The 25,540-nt window shown below is 40.6% G+C and overlaps 1 protein-coding gene across 4 annotated transcripts; it reads left to right on the top strand.

Annotated features, from left to right (window-relative positions):
• Nucleotides 1-990: 990 nt before the first annotated feature.
• LOC110194699 (coagulation factor X-like) lies at nucleotides 991-24,641 on the top strand. 4 transcript variants are annotated; one of them, XM_020967188.2, is made up of 10 exons: nucleotides 991-1,082; nucleotides 2,051-2,187; nucleotides 4,562-4,722; nucleotides 5,586-5,610; nucleotides 12,230-12,343; nucleotides 16,029-16,160; nucleotides 18,382-18,516; nucleotides 19,663-19,721; nucleotides 20,515-20,632; nucleotides 23,906-24,641. In XM_020967188.2, the coding sequence occupies exons 2-10, from the start codon at nucleotides 2,109-2,111 to the stop codon at nucleotides 24,481-24,483; spliced, it is 1,401 nt and encodes a 466-aa protein (XP_020822847.1). In that variant the 5' UTR covers nucleotides 991-1,082; nucleotides 2,051-2,108; the 3' UTR covers nucleotides 24,484-24,641. The 4 variants fall into 4 exon arrangements, with proteins under 4 accessions (XP_020822847.1, XP_020822846.1, XP_020822848.1 ...); XM_020967187.1 differs by having other exon boundaries at nucleotides 1,065-1,142; XM_020967189.2 differs by lacking the exon at nucleotides 991-1,082 and adding an exon at nucleotides 1,199-1,936.
• Nucleotides 24,642-25,540: the final 899 nt, after the last annotated feature.

Here is a 25,540-nt window from a genome sequence, read left to right as displayed (position 1 = left end):
GTAAGTGTTATTATTATCCTCATTTTATAAATGAGGAAACTGAGGCAGATAGAGGTAAAGTCACTTGCCCAGGGTCCCATAGCTAGTAAGTACCTGAGGTCATAGTTGAACTCAAGTCCTCCTGACTCGAGTGCTTTATCCAATGAGCAACCTAGTTGCCACAATCTTTCCAGTATATTATGTTGTGTCCTCAATATAACTACATGCATACAAATAACTATTGTACAAAGCCTTAGGTGCTAAGAGTTATAGGAATGATAGAGAAAACAATTATTCCTATAGTACAGGGAAAGAATAATCATTTCTATCTGGAGTGATCAGAGAAGGCTTCTTGGACTAAGTATCAAAAAGATATCTTGCAGCATCCATCACTGGAGTGACCTTCAAATATAACACACAAAAAAGAGCAACAAAAAAACCCCAAGCAGCTGCTGTTAGAAAGAATTCCCCTGGGATGAGATCAATGTGACCAGCTCAATGGCTTGTACTTAATTCCCAATGCTGGGTAATCACTGGTGATGGCCAGGGTTTCCTGGCATGGGTGGGTCAACTTTGTGAGTTGAGTAAGCTCCAATCAGGTAATTCTCTCTCTCTCTCTGGCTTGAGCACAGAAGAGGCAGGATTTCCCGTTCCTTCTCTAGGGAGGTGCCCTGAGGTTGGGGTGAGGTGAGGATTGCCCTTTAGTGAAGGGCAATTTAATAATAAAGTCAGCTGATTGGAAAAGAGAGACTAAAAGTTTAGATTTAGAAGCAGCAGGCTGTAGTCGCAGAGTGTTTAATTAGGAATCAGCAAGACCTAAGGTTCAAAACCTTTTACTTTCATTTACTAGGTGTGTGACCCTGGGCAAGTCACTTGATACCTCTTAGCCTCAGTTTCTTTACCTATAAAATGAAGGGGTTGGTCTCTAAGGTCCCGCCCAACTTTCCTACAAGGGAAAAGGGGGAGAGTTGGATAAACATGTTTGGTTGGGCAGTGGCCAGAGTAGACCCTATATCTCTGTCAATATTTGCAACATGTCAATCATTAGCTGGTTGCTGTCCTTAGGGCTTCAGAAACCACCACAACCCAGATCTCCCCAGAAGGTGAGTGTTCATTCTGACAACTTGGATTTATTTGGAGGGACCTGCAGGGAGAATGAGGAGGTGAGTGGGAAAAGGTGTGGGCAGGGCAGTATTGAGGAAACATAGGTCCAACCCTTTAGGGATTAGCTGATTGTCTGGAGTCCTGAGAGAAAAAAAAAATTTACATTCCTCCTTCCTCTTAAACCCTGCCAGTACAAGGCAGAATGGACTCTTATTTCCCCCAGTAAGAGATATGGCTCCCAGACTTCCAGACTGGCCAGTGTTTCCACCTGGCAAATGTGATAGCAGCCAACATCATCCCTTTGGGGAAGAGAAGGGGGCAGGCAGTGTTCAGTGAACTTGTGGGTGGAGGTGGGACTATGCTAGCTCACCCAATCTTATCTTGCCTGGCATTGCCTTTCGTCATTCAGAACCCATTCCAGCAGCCTCAGCCTCTCTCTTTACTGATGCTACCTGATTGTATCTCTGCTAGTAAATCTTAAACTCCCCAAGGGCAGAAATTATGTCTTATATATACCTTATATCTCCCTCCCCACAAAGCGACTAGCCCAGGGTCACACAAGTTTATAAATGCACACATAGGTATTGAGCAACTAATTGGTGGGCACAGACCAGTGCTAATAGTGGAGGAGGGGAATCAGAAATAAGACATGTGGTCTTTAGTCAAGGGTTTACATCTTTATGGGAGAGACAAATCAGATGTATGAGAAATAATATTAAGCTAAGTTATCAAACACTAGATTGAGGGAATTGAGTATGTCAATAAGAGTTTCTGGACTTAAGAAATTCAGAGAAGAGAGTGATCATGTGGGTTAGAGCTGGGACACCCTCCTGAAGAGGTGTGAGTGAAAAAGGTAAGGATGTTTAAAGTGCATTGGCACCCTCAACTTCCTTAAGCATGTTTTCTGTCCATTTTACCTGTGTGGCTCTCGCTTCTCTGGGGTACCTCTTTGCCCTTTCTCCTTCAGAGTTCCTGTGACAGATAGCCTTGGGCACTTCTGAAGCTCTTTATTTCCTTCTCCCATCATGAAGTGGAAGTTCTTACTGATTACAACACTCCTGGCATTGGGACTGGGCCTCCCCTGTGTGGCTGGAGCAGAGTCAGGTATGTAGAGGCTGATAGCTGATGGGAATAAGGGACCTCATCATGCTGATATCAGCGAGGATGGAGGGGAGTGTGTGTGTGTGTGTGTGTGTGTGTGTGTGTGTGTGTGTGCGTGTGTGTGTGTGTGTGTCTGGGCGTGTGTGTTTACTTTTCTGATTCAGTCCAGACACTCTCCTACGTGTCTCTTGACCATTTTGATCCCATGATTTCTCCAAGGTGAATATGCTTGCTCCACTGAGGCAGATTGCAATCAAATCTTGACAGCACCATCTGTTTATCTAGCCCTGTGATTGCTACTGTGGAGCACACCCTCACCCCCACAAATTAAAGCATACCAAAAGTCTTAGTGTATTTAAGCTACTAAAATTTAAAACTGCACTAAGACTCTTGAGACACTGTAAAAGATATGATCTCTGGGCTTAGGACACTTATGGTTTACTTAGGGGTTGGGAGTAGGAAAAGAAGACCAACATACATGAAACGGTAGTGAATGACAGATAATTCTGCACTCAAATGATAAATGGACTATATAATTGCCATAAGAATCCAGAGGTGTAGTAGAATACTCTGCTGGATTTCAGGGTAAGAGGCTGGCTCAAATCTCACATTAGATACTTACCAGATTTGTGTCTCAGAGCAGGTCATTTGACCTCTTTTAACTTCTGGAAAGGCTCAAATGGGGATAATAATATTTATGCTACTTATCTCACGAAGTCAATATGAGGCAAATACTTCATATACTTTAAAGGATTACACAGGATGTTAAAGTTTAAAACTCCAGTAAGACTTTTGGGATGCTTGATGTAAGTGTGGTTTATCATTATCATTATTATTGTTATTATTATTGCTTCTGTAGGCTAGGTTGGTCAATATTTTCACAAATATTTGATGTCTCCCCCATTAGAATGTAACTCATTGCAAGTAGAGATTATTTCATTCTTTGTACTTAAATCCCCAGTGCCTGATACATAGTAGGTATTTAATAAATACTAGTTGGTTGTTTGAAGTAGGCTTTATTTTAGGAAGGATTTAGATAGTCAGAGGACGGGGAGGTTTTTCCAGAATGGGGTCTAAGTAGCTATTATGTGTCTTGATAGCAAGGGAAGAAAAAGGAAAAATATGATACATAGTATTGCCTTGAAAATATGAAAGTTAAAAGTATGCTGATGACTTGGACAGTGGATCCTGAGTAATAATGATATAAAACTCATTTGACTGAAACCAAAACATCTTTGCTGCCTCTAAAGGGATTAAGTCTCTCTAAAAATTAGCAGGGACCACCTTGATTGGAGTTATATTAAAACATCTAGAGTGTCCATGGGTGCCATTGAAGAGGTAGATACCATAGCCCTGACGTATCTAAACTCAACCAATATTTTTGGAGTTTCTGCTTTGAGTGAGAATAATTCTAGCTATGCAGAATACTCACACGGTACTATATGTAGGCAGTGAGTGGGGGTACAGTACTGGAACCTCCTTACCATTTATGTCTTCTCTGCACTAACCTATAGAAGGGCAAAAGACAGTGCTGACAGGGAACACACAGGTTCATGGCAACCAGCACTCTCAGGTTATTCCCCATCCCAAACCCTCAACCATGGGGGTATAGCCAGAGAAGTTTGACTTTTGGAAATTCCTTGGTGCCCATAGAATGGAAGCATCACTTGAGGAAACTCAGTGGTAGGGGCTGTGGTGTTTTCAATGCATGAGTAGGCTATGTCTGCAGAGGCTGCTGCACAATCCACTTCTATCACTACTTTACTCTTCTTACAAAAAGGGTCCCAGAAAAAATGGTTCTCTCCAAGATGGCAGACCTAAGGAGCCACTTGAAAAAAAAAAGTTGTTAGTCAACGGCCCTGTATGAGTGCCTGTACTTTACCCATGTTAGTAGTTCAAAAAAAGACTGAGAAGATTAAGATACGTGAGGACCATCAAAAACACTGAATAAGAGAAACAGGGTAGACTGGATGCTTAATTTTATGTGATTCTACAATAAGGATACCATGTCAAAGAGTTCATGGTACCTAGAATAGTGTATGGCATGGTATTATCAGGTCCTCATGTGAGAGGAAGGTAAGAAAAAGAATTCTTTTTATCTGTCCAGTGGAATTCTACCAATTTGAGAGCATAATCCAATAATGACCAGAGCCTCTGACTCCAAGTCTAGTGCTCTTAACACTAGACCCAAGCTACCATGTCTTCCTGTATTTCACTTGCTAACATGGGATGGGGTGTTCTAACAGCCAGAGTTGTTCCCTAGGACCTAATGGTATGCCCTTCCACAGTGGGCTGGGCAGTGACTTACCAAGCACTGAGCTTCACTGGCCCTGTCAACTAAAGATACCTAAAGTCGAGGAATGTTGGTATTTTTAAGTGTTTTTGAGAAAAGTTGAAGCCACCAAGATCTTGAGGCTACGAAAGAGAGAGAATCAGTTCCTGGAGGAACTAAAACAAGGGAATATTGAGAGGGAGTGTGTGGAAGAGAGCTGCTCCTTTGAAGAAGCCCGGGAGGTTTTTGAGTCCCAAGAGAAAACGGTGAGTGCTCTGATCTTCTTTCTTTGTCTAATGCTATCATCCCTCTATGACTCATCCCATTGGTATGCTCTGGTCCTCATAGCCCAAGTCAATACCCAGTTTTCTATCTATCTATTATTTTTCATTTGTTTGTTTGTTTATTTTGAAGATCATCTATGGCTCCTATGTAATCACTAGATTGCTCTGCTCCTCTTTTTTACTACCCTTGCCTCATCTCCTTTCACATCTGGAACAAACATTTCCAACCTCATAGATATGTGCTCAAGGAGTAGAAATTTATTTTAGCAATAGCTGAAGTAGCTATAAGACTGAAGCAAAACTCAGTCACACATGTGTACTCCAAAGCCATATATAGATTTCTTTTATAGAGGCCTTGGTTCTAGTTCTAGCTTGTCCATTAACCATATAGCCAGGGCAAGTCTTTGCTTTTGGAGGCCTCTGTTTACTCAACTCTGAAATAATGGGGTTGGACTAGTAGATAATCTTTAGAATAGCTTCCATCTTCTAAGTATCTGTGTTCACTGCACTCTAACCCTGCTCCAGTGGCATAGAAATTTAAAAGTCGAGTGTAATAATACATGCACACTGAATTGCTCAAGAATAGCCACTTCCTTTTCCACATCCTCCTTCCTCTCCCCTACCAATCATCAGAGGGGCCATGGATCTGAGGGGTGAAAAAATGAACTGAGGTTGACCAATCCCATCCCTCTCTGGAGACAGGGCCCTTTGGTTAAAATGTGAGTCTCCTTTTGGCTTGTTCTAGTGAGTGTGAAGCAAAAATATGGGGATAGATGGGTTCTTCCTGGAAGGGAAGATAGAGCTGATGTCTCTTTCTGAGAACTGTTGTGTATTTGTTTTTGTAGATGGAGTTCTGGTTCTACTACAAAGGTAAGAAGAAGGGGAGGAAGTAAGGTTATCTCTCATCCTGGTGGGGTAGTGGACAATGACTGGGTCAGGGATCAGGGGACCCAAATTCTAATTTTGTCTCAGCTAGCCATATTGTGATTTCAGGCTAGTCACTTCAGCAATCTTGTGCCTACTTTCTTCATATGTAAAGTGAACTGGAATGTTCAAGTGGGAAGGGATCTTGGAGATCTTCTAATCACAGAACTGCAGATTATTTTCTTTATTTTCTAAAGGAGGAAACTGAGGTTCAGAGAACTTACTGGTAGTCAGCCTGGTCCACTGTGCTTTCCAAAGTGTCATGTTGCTTCAATAAGGAAAATAATACCTGCCTGACTTACCTCATAGGGTGGATGTGAGGATCAAATAAGATAGCAAACAGGAAAGAACTTTTTTGAAAAGTTAAAAATGTCCATCTTCTTGTTCAATTACTTTATCTACTTGATGAAGATAGAAGTAGGGTTATTAATATAATTTAAAAATTACTATCTTCTTTTTTCAAAGCTGTTGCTGGAATGAGGGGTTGGACTGGATGGCCTCCAAGGTCTTTTCTGATTCTAAAATGCCAGGCTGATAGTTATGGTGTCCGGGGCCACAATAACCTCATGGAGCCTCACATCCAGAGCAGGCTTTATGGGGCTCTCCCAATCGAGACAGCACAAGAGAAAGGGAGCTGTGAGAGTACAAAGAACTCAGAGACTTGTGGGAAATGATGAGTAGAAATAAGCAGAATCAGAAGAGCAATTTACACAACGACTACAATGTAAATGAAAAGAACATGAAAAGGAAGCCAAACTCTTGAGTAACTGTAAAAACCAATAATGGCTTCAGAGAGGAGTCAATGATACACATCCATCTCCTCTTGGCAGAGAGGTGGGGTGTTAGGAGATGTAATATATAAGGGATGTTGCCTATATTGCGAGATGTGGTGACTGCATTGGTTGTTTTTGCCAAACTGTTTTTCTCTGTTAAAGGGAAGATTTGATTCTAGGGGCAGGAGGAAGCGTTATGTATCTCCTGGATGACTCTGATGTCAAAACTAAGGGCATCAATAACACTTTAAACAAATGTATGTATGCTGGTGGGAAACCAACAGTTAAATGGGGACTCAGCACATTGTGAGGCAAAGCAACGGATTCAGTCCAGGCTCTATCAGGAAAATACAAGGTACTGCCAGTGGTTTAGTCTTTGATTATAATCCTAATAAAACAGAGCTTTGTTTTAGTGGTCGTTTTTGCTAAAATTAAAATTAAAAAGGAGTTACGTAGATTGAACACTGCAAGTATGGTATATGAACACAAGGCGCCACTGGGACCCTGTAGCCCAGTAAGCGAGGGGACTAAAGACTTAGCAGGAAGATGCTAAAACAGCTCTGGATTTAGAGTCAAATCTTTCTTCTGTGCCTTCCTATTTCTGCCTCCCCGGGAAAATCTTTTGAGCTTTCTGGACCTCATTTTCCCCATCTGTATAACGAGGAGTTTGAACTAATTGACCACTGAGTCCTTTCCAGCTTTAATTCATTCTATGCTCCTATGACTCAGGGAAATCCCATTATTATTAGAAATAACCAGGGGGCAGCTAGGGGGCAGCTAGGTGGCACAGTGTATAGAGCACCGGCCCTGGAGTCAGGAGGACCTGAGTTCAAATCTGGTCTCAGACCAGACATTTGATACTTACTAGCTGTGTGACCCTGGGCAAGTCACTTAACTTCAATTGCCTCGGGGTGGGGGGAGAAAAAGAAATGATCCAATTGCTTATATGTGTGTGTGTGTGTGTGTGTATGTATACATGTATATATATATATATATATGTATGCACATACTCACACATATATGTGTATATATATATATATATATATATATATATATATACACACACACATATATTTATCTCCATCCGTCCATCCAATCCAATCAGTTGCAAAATCTTGTTGTTTCTACCTTTACACTATCTCTCTGACGTCCTCTTCTCATTATGTACAATCATTACCTTAGTTCAGGACTGCTGTGTCAGTCTTGCCTAGATTATTGTAGTGGCTTCCTGTTTAGTCTCCAATTTGGTTTATTCCATCCCTCCATCTGTAAATACAATGCTTTATTTCTTCAGTTATTTTAGTTATTTTATATTAATCTATTTTAAGGTAATTCTATTCCCACTAGCTCTCTTATCCTTACTTTCAACCCAGCCTCATCTGATATACCTTTCCTTAGTTTTGGAATTTTGCTTTTTATTAGTTCTTTTTTTCCCCTTGCTTTTATCTAGTCATTTAATTCTTCTTTTCTTTTTTCCCTTTCAGTTTAGCAGTCAAATAAAATCCCTCTTCCTCTTCTCCCTCTAATTATTTGTTAGTTTTAAATTTTCATTTTTTGTGTCTTTTTCTCAAGTTTATTTCTCTCATTCTCTTCATTATTTGTGTATTTTCTGTGTATTCTAGATTTCTATTCTTTAATTCATGGCCCTTATACTTAGTCTCTTTACTCTCTCTATTCTTCATGGAATTAAAGCTTCCAAAGTACCTTCTTCTACACAGTTTCCAAGTTACTGCATTACAGATCTTACCCCTTGGCCTCCCTTTTCTTTTATACCTCACTCTTAGAAATATAAATTCCTGCAGGTGATAGGAGGATATTGCCCCATGGTTGGCATTTTCCTATGCTCCTCATTGTGCAATTCATCATTAAACTTTGCCTTTCCCCATTTGCTTAGAAATCTCCTCCTTGGTTTTATGTCCTTGTACTCTTCTGAGTGTCATTTCCCCAAAGGAGCTCCAATTCCTCAGGCAGGATGAGTGCCTGCTTCCAAATCCCTGCAGATTATACCCATCTGTGTGACCCTGGGCAGGTCACTTAACCTTGATTGCTGAGAGAGAGAGAGAGAGAGAGAGAGAGAGAGAGAGAGAGAGAGAGAGAGAGAGAGAGAGAGAGAGAGAATAGTTCTCATCTCCCACAGAGGCATGCATCAGTAGTGACCTCTCCCACTACTGAAAGATTTCTCTCTTTTTCAACATCTCTCTTTGCCTCCTTACAAATTCTCCTGTAGGCTTTCTTCTTCCCGAGAGACCACAGGAATTATTTCCCCCTCATTGTAAGCTTTTGGTTTAAGATATCTCATTCTTTTTTTTTTCCTTTTGCAAGGCAATGGGGTTAAGTGACTTGCCCAGGGTCATACAGCTAGTAAATGCCAAGTGTCTGAGGCTGAATTTGAACTCAGGTCCTCCTGGCACCAGGGCCACTGCTCTATACACTGTGCCACCTAGCTGCCCCGAGTTATCTCATTCCCTTCTATCTTCTCCCTTTTATGCATTCTCTTCTTTTGTAAGTTAGTTCCTTAAAAAAACACTGATTCATTGGTAGGGGGAGTGTTGTGAGGTTTAGTCCATGATGCTTCAGGCCTGTTTCTCTACTATCACTTCTATTTGATGTCCGTTTTCTACCTTGCCCCCTTGTGAACATTTAGAAAGAAATCTCTTAATGGTCTCTCTGCTGTTATTTTGCTGAACTTGGTTGTTGTATTTGTTTACCTTTCTTGCCTATCTGTTGTTATCTGAGGCATTTGAAAAGCAAATAATTTCTTCAGGTCTGGTTTTCTTTCTAGCACCTCTTTTTTTTTTCATTGAATATCTATGTTCTTTCATTAATGGCTAGACTCAGCTTTGCAGAGTAGGTTGAATTGCACCCTGATTTGCATCTCGAGCTTCTTTTTCCTTTGCAACACATTTTTCCATTCCTTTCTGCATTTTCTGGTCGATGCAAAATACAGTAGTCTTGTGTTATCCAAATTTCCTTTCATTTATATTTGAAGGTCTTTCCTGTGGTCACTTGCAGGATTTGCCTTTGTTAAATTTGCTAAATTTAACATATGTGTTGGAGACTGCAGCATAGGGCTTTTTCTGGAGGAAAAAAAACTTATATAGATTATTTTGACATTTTGTTTTCAGTGTTCAAAAATTCTAAACAGTTTTCTTGTATTATTTCTTGTTTTTTTTGACTTATTATGTTTTTCTGGAAGACCTATAGTCATTAAGTTTTCTCTGTGCATCCTGTCTTTGAGATCAATATATTTTGCTTGTATGGAAATAGTTTTCTTTTAATCATTCCTTTTTGCTACTGTCCTTCTAGATTATCCTTCGCTTATGTGTATTTACATTCCTACTTAAGTTATTTTCTCTTTTGTTTCTTTAGTGAGACTTGCCTCCATGGGTTCCAGTTTTTCTATTCTGCCAATTATTTCTGCTGTGTGGGTTATAAATACTGCCTTCACGTTCTTATTTCTTTTTTAAACCATTTAGGAACATGCTACTGTGGTTCCATGCTCTCTTTGTAATTTACAGGATGTTTTGCCTCATCAGGTGTTGATTCATTTTCCTTTGTCATGCAACATTTATTCATAGATGTCTGAACTCTTTTACTTAATTAAGAGGCCATATTCCCTTCTGCTATTAATGTCTTCTCTAGTTAGTGAGTTTTTTTGTTTTGTTTTGTTTTTTGGCTTAGATCTTTGGTATTTTCAGACTTTTTTCTTTTCTTATAGTCCCCATTGCTCTCTTTCTGACTCCTTCCTCTTTGAGTGTGATTTCCCTGGGAGCTGATCAAAGCCATCTTTAGGACCTCCCATCCTGGATAATTGAGTTCACCAGCCTTAACCTCTGTCCTAAGTAACTTCAGGGGATGGGAGGAGATACAGAACTGGCTCCAACTGAAAGTGGAGCTTGTATCGAACTTAGTGTTAACACCACATAGTCTCACATATGTGTCCTGCCCCAGTTCCCTCTGTCTCTTAGTTTTCTGGATGAGCTACAGAGGGTTGCTGCACTGATGTTTTGACCTAAATTCGCTTCTGTCTTTTGGTTTTCCCCAGGATTGGTAGGAAAAAGAGGGGATGTAGAGTTGAGTTCTGTTGCATGTCTGTGGGTCAGCTTGTGCAGCCCTTCCGCCAGAAGTGGTGCAATGGGGCGAAAAGTAGCAAGTGAGAACATTAGGGCTAGCATTTAGCTTTATCTACTGTTATTTCATTGAATTGTTACCTTATTTGGATTCATGGAGTCTTAGACCATGGAGATTGATTTATCACTAATTTATCTCCTGGGTAAAATTCCTATTTTGGAGAGGTTCAAGAGGTCATGAGGATCAGAGAAAATGTCTATAGTCTGCCATATTGTGGGTCATATGACATGACAGTATCCACTAATTAGTCTCTGCCTTGAGTTTCTCCCCCATTCCTGTCCATCTTCCACCAAGCTGCCAAAGCAAGCTTTAAGTACAGGTCTGACTGTGTCACTGCCCTACTCAAGAAATTCTAGTAGCTCCCTATTACCTCTAGGATAAAAATAAACTCTTTTCTTTGTTTTTTTAAGTCTGTCAAAACTTAGCTTCAGCTACCTTCCAGCATTATTATATACTACTCCTCTTTATTCATGTTACAACTCAGCCAACTGGACTTACTACTGCTCTGCACATACCGCTCCTGTCTCCCTGCCTTTGTTCCCCATGCCTAGAATGCATTCCCTTTTCATTTCTTTTTTTTCTTTCTTTTTTTTTTTTCTTTTTAGACAATTGGGTTTAAGTGACTTGCCCAGGGTCACACAGCTATTAAGTGTCGAGTGTTTGGTTTGAGGTGGGATTTGAACTCTGGTCCTCCTGACTTCAAGGCTGGCACTCTATCCAGTGCACCACCTGGCTGCCCCTCCCTTTTCATTTCTGCCTTGGAGAACTCAAATATACTTTCTACATAAAGACTTTCCTAATCTCCCAACCCGCTAGTACCTAAACATGCTTGTGTTTGTTATATTTATTCTGTATAAACTTAAATATGTACATGTTGAAACCTCTGTAGGATGTCTCTATATGAGACTATAAGCTCCTTGAGGGCAGGGACCATTTTGTTTTTGTATCCTCAATGCTTAGCTTGGTGCTTGCCACATAGCAGATTCTTCTTCTTTTTAAACTAGGCCATGGTTAAGGTTAAATGACTTTCCCAGGGTCACATAGCTACTAAGTGTCAAATGTCTGAGGCTGGATTTGAACTCAGGTCCTCCTGACTCCAGAGCCAGTGCTCTGTGCCATCTAGCTGCCCCACATATAGTAGATTCTTAACAAATGCTTATTGGTTGATTGCCAGGCACTGTGCTGGGCCTTGGAGATACAAAAATGAAACTGTTCCTCACCTCAGAAAGCTTATGTTCCTTTGGAGGGACGGAGGTAGAAAACTACACGTGTATAGGAAATTAAATACAAAATATATACAAGTAACTTCTCAGGGGAGAATACTAGCAACTAATGAGGGTAAGGTGTAGAATCAGAATAGGCTTTTTGTAGAAGAACACTTGTGTTGAGTTTTGAAGGGAGCTACAATTGGGCCAAGGTTACCCATCACATTAATTGTCCTGGGCCACAAGCACCCAGAACGATGACTTGAGGAGGCCCTGCATCAAGGCACTATTTCAAAAGCATTTCAGTGAAGATGAAAGAAACAAAACAGGGGAAAATCCTATTTACTGAGCCTTATGGTTACTTGAAGCTTGACTGGTATTAGGGGACAGTCTGTAGTTATGGTCTCTGCCTCTAGGGAATCTGTGCCTCACCAATTTTCTTTCTTTTTCTCTCAGATAAAAATCCCTGCAAATCAAACCCCTGTAAAAATGGGGGTGTATGTCAAGTGAAGCACTATCAGGTGGTTTGCATTTGCCCACCTCGTTTTGTGGGGGAACACTGTGAAACTGGTGAGTATGGGAGCTCAGTTTCCCCACCCTTGGGTTCTAAACTCAAAGCCTCACTTTCTTCAGGGGAGGCCTTTCTCAATTAGCTTGTGACCACTTGACAATCAGGTTTAGCCCTCCTACCCACCAAATTCCCAGATAACAGATCCAGAAATAATCATGAAAGAGAGGTAGAACTGGAGGTGGGTCCTTACCTAGAAGCTTCTCCCTCATTATTTCTGCCTCCTGGCTTCCGTGGGTCCTTCAAGTTCCTTCTTAAATCCTACCATGTATAGGAAGCCTTTCTCCATACCTCTTAATTCAAATGCCTTCCCTCTTTTGATTATTTCCAGTTTAACCTGTATATAACTCATTTGTACACAGTTATTTGGATGTTGTCTCCTCCATTAGACTGTGAGCTCCTTGAGAACAGGGACTGTCTTTTGCCTTTCTTTGTATTCCCAATGATTAGCTGGCACATAGAAGGAGCTTAATAAATGCTTACTGATTGACTGACTGTGATAAAGAAGACAGACTGACTCTTGGGCTGGAGGGACTAATGGTTTGGCTCCAAGTGGGAGGGAATGAATATTTATTAAGCATCAACTATGTGCCAGCACTGTACTAAGGACTTTACAAATATTATTTAATTTAAATTACATTTACATTTATTTTATTACCTCATTTTATTTATGAGGCATTGCTAATGTGCATATCAATACATGCCTGTTGACTGGCAGACGTAGAATCTCTGTCTCTGTCTCTCTCTATATATATACATACATACATACATATATATATATATATACATCAGGTATTCCCATTAGAGTGCCTTGTCCCCTCATTAGGCTGAGTGTCTTGGGACCAGGGGTCACACCCTCCTCCTTGGAGGTTCAAGGTAGTATGCATGTTATTGCTGCTGGTGATAAAGGGTAAAGAGCACTTTAAAGTCAAAGCAGGATTTCTACTGGACGAAGAAAATGAGCCTGAATTTCTTCTTTATGCAAAGATCTCATTCCCCCTCTAGAACGTGAGATTTTTGAGGACAGAGTCTGCCTTTCCATATATCCCCAGTGTTTAGTACAATGTCTGGCATGTGATAAGCACTTAATGTCTGTTGATTGACTGACATCATTGCCCATTCTTTTAGTCTTGTTGCTCTGAGACAGAAAGATTAAGGGAACAAGGACTGGAGCATATGGTAGGAGAGGGGTTAACAAACACATGTTGTGGTTAATTCAATCGAATCCAATTAAAATTTATAACGTGCCTACCAAGTGCCAAGAACTGTGCTGGAAAATAAAGACAAAAATAAAAGTAGTCCCTGCCCTCAGGAAGCAGGAAGGGAATGGGAGGAAGCAACATGTAAATAGATAAGCATATATATGCCAATTAAAAAAAAGTTTTATTAATGATCTTAAAAAAACCCGTCACTTTCCAATGATTCCCTCCTACCTCTTCCCCTCCAACAGAACTGTCTTTGAACAAATACGAATAATCAAGTAAAATAAATCAACACATTGGCCATGTCTAAAATGTGTGCCTTGTTCTGCACCCATAGTCTATCATGTCTTTGTTGTGAGTCAGAGGCTTCCTTCACTGTGAGTCCCCTCAAGACATGATTGATTGCTATGCTGATCAATGTTCTCAAATGTTTTAGTGTTGTTTTCCTTTATATTGTGCTCATCAAGCAAATTGTTCTCTTGGTTTTGGATAATTTACTCTGCATAATTTCATAGATATTCTCCTGAGTTCTTTATGTTTGCCATTTATTTATGGAGTAATAATATCAATTATCTTCACATATCATGATTTATTCAGCTACTCCCCCATTGATGGGCACTCACTTTCCTTCTAGTTCTTTGCCATTATGTTAAGTATGGCAATCAATATTTTTGTGTATATGGGACTTTTCCCTCTGTCACTGGCCTGCTTGGGGTATGTGTCAAGTAGTGGTATCCCTGGGGAATAGTTTAGTGACTTTCTTACTATAATTTCAAATTGTCTTCCAAAAGTTTGTTCAATTCACAGCTTTACCAGCAGTACTTTACCAACAGTGTTCCTGTCTTCCCAGAACCCCTCCATCACTGACCATTTTTACATTTTCTCGTATTTGACAATATGATGGGTGTAATATATGGACACTTATGGAGGGAGAAAGCATTAACAACTAAGGCAGTATGGAAGGCTTGCTGTAAGAGGCAGTATATGTGCTGAACCTTGAAGGAAGCTACCACAGTAGGTCAAAGCTGAATGATTCAGCATTTCCAAATGGCAAAATCCCCTCGTGTTTAAATTATTCTTATTCTTAAGAATAATGATCTCTTAAACTTGTATAGCACTTTATAATAATAGCTAGCATTTATAGAATGCTTTCAGTTTGCAAAATGCATTACAAATATTATCCCATTTGATTCTTACAAACAACCCTGGGAGGTAAGTGCTATTATTATCTCCATTGTACAGATGAGAGAACTGAGGCAGACAGAGATTAAGTAACTTGCCTAGGGTCACAGCTAGTAAATATCTGAGACTGGATCTGAACTCAGGTCTTCCTGACTCTAGGTTTGATGTTCTATCCATTGTGCTACCTAGATACCTTTATGTTTTAAAAATATTTACCACCTACTGCCTTCATACTGCTTGACTTGGAGCCAGAAGCCCTGGGTTCAAATCTCACCTTTTCCCAAACTGTTTTCTTTCTTTCTTTTTTTTTTTTTCAGCCAAAGACAAGGTTTATTAAAGATCCGCCATATTGGCCTGACTCTTAAGGAATTTGAGCCTCATACTGTTTTTGAATCTATTTTTTCATTTGATTCTTATAGAACCTCTTTGAAGCAGAAGGGCAAGATATTTATTTGTGCAAGGTGGTCAAGGTTTTTAAAATATTGCACTCTGTGAGTGTTTCTGTCCAGGTGAGGGCATCAAATATCCAAATTGACAAATTGACTTTACTGTTAAATACCAAACTGACAAATTATGAAGTAGCTATATACAATGGAAAGCAGATTTTTGGGGCATGGAAGATCTGTATCATTATAAACAATAATATTTATATTCCTTGTTTTTGCCCTAGGTGGCTGCCTACCTTGCCTACAACCCTTCTTTGTTCTATTGTGATTAGGACTGATGTTATTATATTCATTTTACATATATTGAGAGGGAGGTCTAGAGAAGTTAAATGATTTTCCTGAAGGTCACACAGTGAGCTAGTAGAAAAATTAGGACTAGAACTCAGATGTCTTAACTATTAATAAAATGTGCCTTCCACCAGGCTCTCTCTTCCACCACTCCAAGCAGGATAATTTTGTGACCTTTTCAGAAAATCAGGAACGAGGAATTGTAGATACTGAGCTGCAAGGCATGCTAGGGGTCACCTAGCACAACCTCCTCATTTTAGAGATGAGGAAACTGAGACCCAGAGATGTTAAATGATGTAGCTAAGGTCACCCAGGTAGTAAATAGCACATCCAGGAATGAACTGGGATCTTCAAACTACACACCTTCCCAAGTTCTTCCTCTATACCATTCCAAGTTGTTGACATCCAGAAGGTGAAGTTTCAAATCAAATAATCAATTTTAGATGGGGAGGGTTATGAACTTGGGTCAGTGTCATTGACCATGCCAAAGGCTAGCTTAAGAGGCTCCACCACAGAGCACGCTCAGAGCAGGGGCTCTCACAGAGGAACATGTTTTTTTTCCCTTACAGAGCAACGCCAATGCTGGTACCAAAATGGTGGCTGCTGGCAGTACTGCCAGGACCAGGAATCCAGCCATGCAAAATGCTCCTGTGCTGAGGGCTACACCATAGCAGAGGATGGGATGAAGTGTGAGGAGGAAGGTGAATGAGATGTCCTGTGGAGGGCTGGGAGGTACAGCCTGATCGCAGAGGAGACATGCCCAGAACACCTACCTAGGCATTCCCTCCCCAGCTCAGTTAGCGGGATATACATGTTGTATTTGTGTTTTGAGAAAATTGGGATGTTGGGGTGGTGGGAGAAATCACAGAGAAAGTAAAGGACGTGAATCTAAGGAAACAACTGACCAGGTAAGAAGATTAGCACCTCTATTGAGAAAGCTGCCAAGCCCTTTTCAGAGCTGCTCATCCATCTTCGATGCCTGCCTGATTCACCCAGTTCTCAAAGTTGGTGGCTCCAAGAAGCTGTAGCATGAGCAGCAGCTACACCCCAGTAAAACTGATGGGCTAAACCAGGCTGAGGGTAACAAAAGGGTCTCAAACCCATCAGTGAGTTAGAGGGATGTCTACCCCAAGCATGTGAAGCCTTCCCCTAGTGGAATGGGCATGAGAACGATTTGTTCCAACATCCATGAAGGTGGCTGAAGCATGCACTGTGGAGCGCTTAGAGCTTGGTCAGAGATCAGAGACACCAAGGGCATCCATTGCATCCTGAGCCACTGCCAGCTGTCCTGACTTGTGTCCTGCCACTGGACTTCCATGGCTATGGAAGACAGCGATGTTGATAATGTTGCACAACTCAGCCTCACTTCAATCCAATTCATGCACGAGTCATGATGTCCTCTTCAAAAATGAAGGACAAACACCACCACTCAAAAACAAACCAAAACCGCCCCCCACACTTTACAAAGTCCTATAGTCTCTATCCATGATGCTTTTACATGGAGATGTTTAATTCCTGGCAGTGATATTAGGAAGTTACCTAGAAAAACAGTAATAATCATCCTCTTTATATGTATGATACTTAAAACACTTCCTCTCCCCCCACCCCATTTTGTCCTAGCACAGTGCCAAAACCCCAGTGGCTATTCAATAAATATTTGAGGCAGTGTGGTGTATTGGAAAGAAAACTTGGAATCAGACCTGGGTTCAAATTCCAACGCTGTGACACTGGACGAGTTACAACCTCCCTGAGGTTCAATAAAATGGGGAAAACAATATGTCACATGGTTCTTGTGAGGAAAGTGCATTTGTAAACCTTAAGGCAATATATAAACATGAATAATAATTAGAAGATGCATTATCCATACAGTTATGTAAAATAGATGGGGAAATTGAGGATGACGCTTGTGTTAGAGACACAGATGAGGCAAGCATTAGATTGGGATGTCAGAAAACTTTTGTTCAAATCGCTGCTCTGCTCTTTACTGCTTATGTGGCCCTGAGTGAGTCATTTAATGTCCCTAGATCTTAGTTTTCTCCTTTTTAATGAAGAGTTTAGACTAGATACTTTTGGGGGGGAGGATGAGGCAATTGAGATTAAGTGACTTGCCCAGGGTCACACAGCTAATAAGTGTCAAGTGTCTGGTCTGAGACTGAATTTGAACTCAGGTCCTCCTGACTTCAGGGCTGGTGCTCTATGCACTGCACCACCTAGCTGTCCCTTCTTCCATCTTAAAATCTTATAATTCTGAGCTTAGTCAGCTAGCTAGTGACACAGTCCGGATTAGGCTCCAGGTCTCCCAACATTTGGCTTTGTGTGCTTTGACCCTAGGATTACTACTACTACTACTACTACTACTACTACTACTACTACTACTACTACTACTACTAATGATAATAATGAAGATAATAATAATAGCAGCTAGTGTTTAAGTTTTAAGGTTCACAAAGCACTTTGCAAATGTCACCTCATTTTACCCTCACGACAACTCTTTGAAGTAGAACTATTATTATCTCTATTTTACAGTGAGGAAACTGAGGTAGACTGAGTTTAAGTGACTTTCCCAGGGTCATGCAGTTAATAAATGTCTGAAGTAGAATTTGATCTTGGTTTTACCTGACTTCAGGTCTATTCACTGCACCCTCCAGCTGCCTCATTAAATGAATCAGTTGTCCTAAAAAGGAAAAAAAAAGTTATTACTTTTGTTCTTGTGTTGTGTTCTATAAATGCATAACTAGACTGCCAGAACCATAGCACTATGTGCATGTGGGTTTTGGATAACATGCTATTTAACAGTTATGAAGAACCCCAAAATAGACTAATGGCCATTTCCCAATAATTTGGAATGTGGATTCCTCAATAATTTGGAATGTGGATTTAAGAGCTAATTGATACAAAGACAAAGACCATCTCTTCTTTTAGCCTTGTTTCCTTGTGGGCTCATCAAAGTGGCCAACACCAGGGATCTTCAGGAAGAAATCTCCCAGAACAATATGACATATGGGAACGTGTCCTGGAATGCAACTGAAGAAGGGTTTTCTTGGAACAACGAGACAGGTGAGGACCAGTAAAAGAGGGCTTCCACAAAGGTTAAAGTTGGAGAAACGTGACTAATTACAGAATGGAAGGTAATAGATCTAACTCCATTCATTCATGGAATATTTGTAGAACATCTACTGTGTGCCTAGTCCTGTGTATGACAAGAGAAGATGACATAATCTTAGGGAGCTTAGAATCTAGTTGGGGAGATGACTACCATAGGAAAAGTTGTTATGATACAAGAAAGCCATGATTTTCACCTCTTCTATAAATCCTTTGCTGAACACTGAATCCCACAATGACAAACTCTTACTGTATTATACAGGGGATTCCAAAAAGTCTTAGTGCAGCTGTAAGCTTTAACAGTTTTTAATAGCTTAAAACTGTACTAAGACTTTTGGAACACCTTATGTCACTTATGCCCTGCATTTAGTGCTTCACAGATATAATATATACAACATATATATTAATCTATAATGATATGTACACATTATGAAGAAATATATAAAATACATTTATATACTGTCTTATAGCAAAGGTGCATACATGTAGAACTAGAGGGGTAAAATGTATAGTAGAAAACCAACAGATATTTATTGTTGATTGTCAAATGAATGATGCCTGGCATGTGTTTGCAGTGATGGACTTGGAGCTGGGAAGCCCTGGGTTCAAATCTCTTTTGACACTTAAGGGCTATACCACCATAGGCGAGTGATCTAACCTCTCTGAGCCTTAGTTTTTTTCATCTGTAAATGGAGGGTCTAGGATTAGCTGGCTTCTAAGGTCCCTTCCAACTCTAAATCTATGACCGATCCTTTGTCCTATTATAAGGTGACAGAAGGGTGCAGAAAAGGGAGGGAGCAGTTGTATGGCACAGTGAGAAAGAGAGAGACAGAGAGAAACCATTCAGTGTGGCTCAGATTAGGCTCTTTGGGGGGTGGTAGGAAATGGAGCTGGACCTCGGAAGGATGAGTAGGATTTGACCTTGACAAGATAGGAGGCAAAATCGTGGATATGCTACATAGGGAACAGTGTGTAGGGCTCATGAGCAGACTAACCTGGTCAGAACATAGGGTACCTATTGAGAAATGATAGAAGACAGAGTTGGAAAAGCAGGCAAGGTCTAAATTGCAGCAAGCCTGACTCCTGTTCCTCTCGTTGTAGAAGACAGAACCAAGATCATTGGAGGATCTTCCTGTCACCTGGGAAAGTGCCCATGGCAGGTAGGTGTAGTCTCTATCTTTCCTTCTTCCATCTTCCTCCAGTGGAAGATGAGAAAAAAGTTTGGAAAAATAGGGGAAATTGACAATGCTCTGTTCTAAAAGTCCACAGGATTTTAATCTGCTGCTTCTATAATCAGTCCATTTCCTGGGGTTTATAGCTATGACAGGTCAGTATGGGAGCAAGAGGATGATTTGCCTACATAGTCCTACCATAGCCCAGGAGATTTTCCTCTCTTTATAAAAAAAAAATTCTGTTGAAATGTTTTTTTAATGTGTTTTAAAACAACAGCAACAATACTCACTTCCTAGGGATACCCACTACCTCTTCGTAACAACTATTGTCAAGCCAAAAAAAAAAAAAAAGAAGAAAATGTATCCCTCACTGTGCAACTACTGTCTACGAGCTCTTTGCCAAAAGATAAGAGGCATGCTTCCTCACTAGTCCCAGGGGACTTTCCTAAAAATCTGCCTGTGGCTCTGGTGGTACAGAGAGCCAACAGAGATCTTAAGACAGGAGTCATATTGGCCTGTTTACTGTGCAAGATCATGAAAAAAGACTTGTATCCTTTCATTTGGTTAAAGCTACTGTACTCATAGGAAATCTGGGATTGCTGGGCTCTGTGATGGCTGTGCATTTCCATGTTTTGTTCAGTCTTGGTGTTGCTCACAGCACATGCTACACAGTGAATTATTGTTATCATTAATGAATGAATAAACAAGGGTACCCAGTGATAACAGAAATGGTGTGCGCAGGAGAAGGTGACTTTGGGGTTCTTCATTTCCCTCCCCTAAGGCCTTGATCTGGAACGAAAAAAATCATGATTTCTGTGGTGGAAGCTTAATCAACAGTCGCTGGGTGGTCACCGCTGCACACTGCTTAGAGAGCATGAAGCCACACTACGTGACTGTAGGTGAGTCCCATTGCCAAAGGTGCCTGAAGCTTATGCCTCTAAGCTAAATCCCACACCCTTAGCTTTCATTTAAGGGAAGTCAGAAGTTGTCAATCATCAGTAAATCATGTACTTAGTACCTACTATGTGCAGGAAACTTTGCTAATGAAGGCCCCAGTGAACTTACTCTCTTATAGAAAATAAGAAGTCTGGGGCAGCTAGGTGTCGCAGTGGATAAAGCACTGGCCTTGGATTCAGGAGGACCTGAGTTCAGATCCGGCCTCAGACATGTAACACTTACTAGCTGTGTGACCCTGGGCTTAACCCCATTGTCTAGCCAAAAAAAAAGAAAAGAAAAAATCCACATAAAATGAGAAAATAATGGACTATTGTACCATCAGTACCTAAATTTTGGAGTAATTACAATTCCTTCAGGCTCCATTTAAGCTCATCTTTCACTGAAGTACTCTGTTCTGTCAGCTTATTCCTCATACATTTATTCCTGGGTGGCAGTGGGAGGAATCCTTAATTTTAAAGGTCCATTAACCTCAGGATCAGATGGTTCCCTGAGGCTGTATGGTCATTCTATCCTAGTGTCAATGGCTGGACTAAGGGAAGCCCTATGGAGCTATATTTACGTTTATCCACTTCTTGTAAGACCTCAAGTCTAATAGGCAACTTCCCTGGAATTTCATTTCTGCAGGATTTTTGTTCATTTGGAAGCCCCCTCTGGTTCATTAGAGTATAATTAGAAGAGGCAGTGTGGTACAATGATAAGAACATGGGATCTGGAGTTGGAATTCCTAGGTTCAGATCCCATATCTCTTATTTACTGCCAGGTTGACTTAGGGCATAACACAATTCTTTTCGATTTTCAGTTTCCTTGGCTGTAAAATGAGGAGGCTGAACTACATGGCTTCTAAAGTTTCTTCTGTTTCTAAGTCAAGGCTCCTGTGATTTCTAAAGTCCCTTTCAAGTTCTAAGTCCCAAGACCTCAATTAATTAGTCTCCCTAAGTTCTCTATAATTCCTTAAAAGGGCCAACTCTACTTTTTTGACTTGGGGGTCTAATAACCATCATCTGAAGGGGGGAAAGCTACATTTTCACTGTCTTTTTAAATCATGAAATGGCCAAGAATATTTGGAGTGCACATAATGGGGGCCCAGTTCTATGTTATCACTGTAGAGATTCAAAAGGAATTGGACCAATAGTCAAAGAAGTCAATGAGAGGCAGGTTGTCTCTGCCTTTTGGACAAAACCACCAGTGCTTACATACCCAAATGACTGTTCCTCTTCACTGTGAGAGATGGCATAGTTCTGCCAGTCAATGTTGCTATCGATTCAAAACTCTGAGAGAATTTCTCCTTGGAAATGCCTTCAAGGACAGTTTTTAAGCCACAAAAGGAAATGGATGCCCCCATTTTATAGTGACATCTTGTTCTGGACCTGTATAGTATTTGGTGCCATGGCTAGCGCACTGGATTTGGAGTCAGAAAAACCCAGGTTTGAGACTTGACTTTGCCATTGTGTAATAACCCTTGGGTAAATTACTCAACCATGCTGAGTCTCAGTTCTCTTATCTGTAAAATGAAAGGGGGTAGAACAGATGACCCTTGAGATCCCTTCCAGCTTTAACTTGACGAAACAGGAACTATCTAGTTTGGTCATCCTGCTTATATTAACTCCCACACAGGAGGAGTTGTGAGAAAAAGTGTTTTGTAAATCTTAAAACATAAGTTGCCAGTGCCTGGCACATAGTAAGTGCTTAATAAATGATACATTGATTGTTATAATTTTTGCAATTATTTTTCTTACCACTTAGCATGTGCCTTTGAATCACTTTTGATTGTTTTCATATCCTCAAAGAACAGAGATTTGTTACCATTAAGAATATACTACTTTTTCCTCATGGAAACTCCCTTTCCCCATGAAAATAGGCACCCTCTCTGCAAGTTTTGGAAAATTGTCTGGTGGGAATGAGAATTTAAGTGACTTTTTCAGGATCACAAAGCCATTCTATGGTTGTCGTTCAGTCGTTTCAGCCTGTTTACTCTTCGTGACTCCGGTTTTCTTGGCAAAGATACTAGAGTGGTTTGTCGTTTCCTTCTCCAGCTCATTTTACAGATAAGGAAACTGAGGCAAACAGGGTTAAGTGACTTGCCCAGGGTCACATAGCTAGTGACTAAGGATGGATTTGAACTTAGGCCTTCCTGACTCCAGGCTTGGTGCTCTATCCACTGTACAACCTAACTGCTTAATTCCATTAGGGGTAGCATTTAAGCTCAGGTCTTCCTGACTCCAGTCTCTATCCACTATACCACATGGTCTCTCACCACTCAGGATATTCAAAAGGATGTGATGCTGCTGCTGAAGGTCATTTCCAAAGAGAACTTCCCCTTAAGTCCGTGGAAAACTATCATTACTTGTATGATTTGTTAACAACCATGATACAGCTTAAAGATTCACAAAGAGCTTTACATACATCACCTCATTTAATTCCAACAACCCTGTGAATGAAGCACTATTAGAATTTTACAGGTGACAAAACTAAGGCCCCCCAAACATTAGGTGGTTAGCCCATGCTCGCACAGTAAGTGCTGAGGTGAGACGTGAACCCAGGGTAGACTGACTCCAAGTCTAGAATCTTACCATAGTATAACTTACTGTGGTATAACTTACTGTAGTATAACTAAATGCTATTTGGGAAATCTCAAACTATCACGTAAATAGGAATTTAGAGAAGAGTAAAATGTGGCACTTATTATTTCCATGTTTTCCGTGTCTGAAAACATTATAGTCATCTTTTATTTTATTTTATTTTATTTTATTTTTTAGGCAATTGGGGTTAAGTGACTTGCCCAGGGTCACACAGCTAGTAAGTGTCAAGTGTTTGGTCTGAGGCTGGATTTGAGCTCAGGTCCTCCTGACTTCGGGGCTGGTGCTTTATCCACTGCGCCACCAAGCTGCCCCCTCATCTTTTATTTTTGAGGCTGCTAGGTGACACAGTGGATAGTGCTGGGAGGGGGAGTCAGGAAGACCTGAGTTCAAATTCAGCCTCAGACACTTATTAGCTGTGTGACCCTGGGCAAGTCACTTAGCCTCTGCCATCTGTAAAACAGGGAAAATAATGACACCTCCCAGGGTTGTTGTGAGGATCAAATGGGATAATAAATGTAAAGCACTTAGCACAGTGTCTGGCACATGCTAAGCACCACATAAATGTTAGTTATTATTATTACTATTATTATTATTATTATTATTATTATTATTATTATTATATTTATACCACTGTAGGTGATCATGACAAGTTTTTAAGAGAGCCAAGTGAAGAGAAGATTCCTGTGAAGGAAATTCATACACACCCTTACTACGTCTTTGAGAACTATGACAATGATATAGCCCTTCTCTACCTGAGCCGAGATGTGGTTTTTAACAAATACATTCTTCCTATTTGCCTTCCGAACCATAACCTAGGAACACTGCTAACTAAAGAAGGGAAAATAGGGATGGTGAGTGGGTGGGGATCCACATACTACCTAGGTCCTTCCTCCCGTTTCCTCATGCGTGTGGATTTAAAAGTGATCAGCATGGAAACCTGCCAGAAATCAACAAACAAGATAATCACAGATAACATGTTCTGTGCGGGTTATGGTACGGAGGTGAAGGACTCTTGTAAGGGAGATAGCGGTGGGCCCCTGGCTGTGTTCTACCGAGACACCTGGTACCTGCTGGGTGTTATCAGCTGGGGAGAAGGCTGTGCTGAAGAAGGCAAGTATGGCGTCTACACTCGAGTTGCCAATTATGTTTCGTGGATCAAAGAGACCACTGAAGCTGTGACCAAGGCCAGTGATGTAACTCCAGCTTCAAAATGAAAAATGATCTGACCAAAGTATACCTCTCAGTTCACGGTGGGAAGGAAGGCTCCTAAACCTGCTGACTTAGTGTGGAAGTCTGAGGACGCCTAATGCCAAGTGAAACTTCACACTCCCCAGTGTTGTTTTTTAGTAAATAAAAATAACCTACAAATGTATCTTTTGTAATCTGATAATAGATTTATTTAAAATGCTACTATAGGCCATTATCTGGAAACAACTTAATTCATAATCCAGAATTAGCTGAGGTAAAACAAACAAACAAACCTGGAGGGAACTAGGTCTCACCTTCACAAACTGTCTTCTCCATTCTGCTTAAAGGAAGCAAGCCAAGGAACAGGAAGGTGCCTCTGAGCTCCCTTATGGAACAGTGGATCTGACTGGATTAGATAGAATTGAGCTGAGTTGCACTTGAATATCTAGAAGATTTTCTTGGTTTCCCCACCTTAAATCTGAGTAAAATACCAGTGTTCAGGTAAGAAGGACAGCTTTCAAAATAATGCCTCTCCACTCTTCCCATGTGTGTATGTATATATACACACACGTATATGTAAATATGTGCACATACACAATGCACACACACATATACATACAGGCATATAAGCACACACACACAAACACATGCATATACACAAAATATATATGTGTGAATATACATGGACACATGCATATAAATATATACACATATGCATGCACATGATATACAGACACACAGTATATATACACATATGTACACACATATGCATGTATACATATATACACACACATACACATATACACATACATACACATACATCCAAAACATATACATAGAGGGTCAGTTAGGTGGTGCAGTGGATAGAGCACTGGCTCTGGAGTCAGGAGGACCTGAATTCAAATTTGACTTCAGACACTTACTAGCTGCACAACCCTGGGCAAGTCACTTAACCCCAGTTGCCTCCCCTACCCCAAATGTATACATATACAAATGTGTATATATACTGTATATGTGTATGTGCTACACATAATTTGAAATTAGCAGTTTCACAAAGAATCTTCTTTTCCTGTGCTACTTCAT

Source organism: Phascolarctos cinereus, unplaced genomic scaffold, assembly GCF_003287225.1.
Source record: "Phascolarctos cinereus isolate Bilbo 61053 unplaced genomic scaffold, phaCin_HiC Scaffold_726;HRSCAF=1367, whole genome shotgun sequence".
Lineage (NCBI taxonomy): Eukaryota > Metazoa > Chordata > Mammalia > Diprotodontia > Phascolarctidae > Phascolarctos > Phascolarctos cinereus.
This window is presented reverse-complemented; position numbering and strand designations above follow the sequence as displayed.

Coding starts and splice junctions, on each gene's coding strand:
- LOC110194699 (XM_020967188.2), top strand. CDS start 2,109: ATGAAGTGGAAGTTCTTACTGATTACAACACTCCTGGCATTGGGACTG. Junction 19,722..20,514: donor TGGGAAAGTGCCCATGGCAG/GTAGGTGTAGTC, acceptor CCCTCCCCTAAG/GCCTTGATCTGGAACGAAAA. Junction 20,633..23,905: donor GCCACACTACGTGACTGTAG/GTGAGTCCCATT, acceptor ATACCACTGTAG/GTGATCATGACAAGTTTTTA.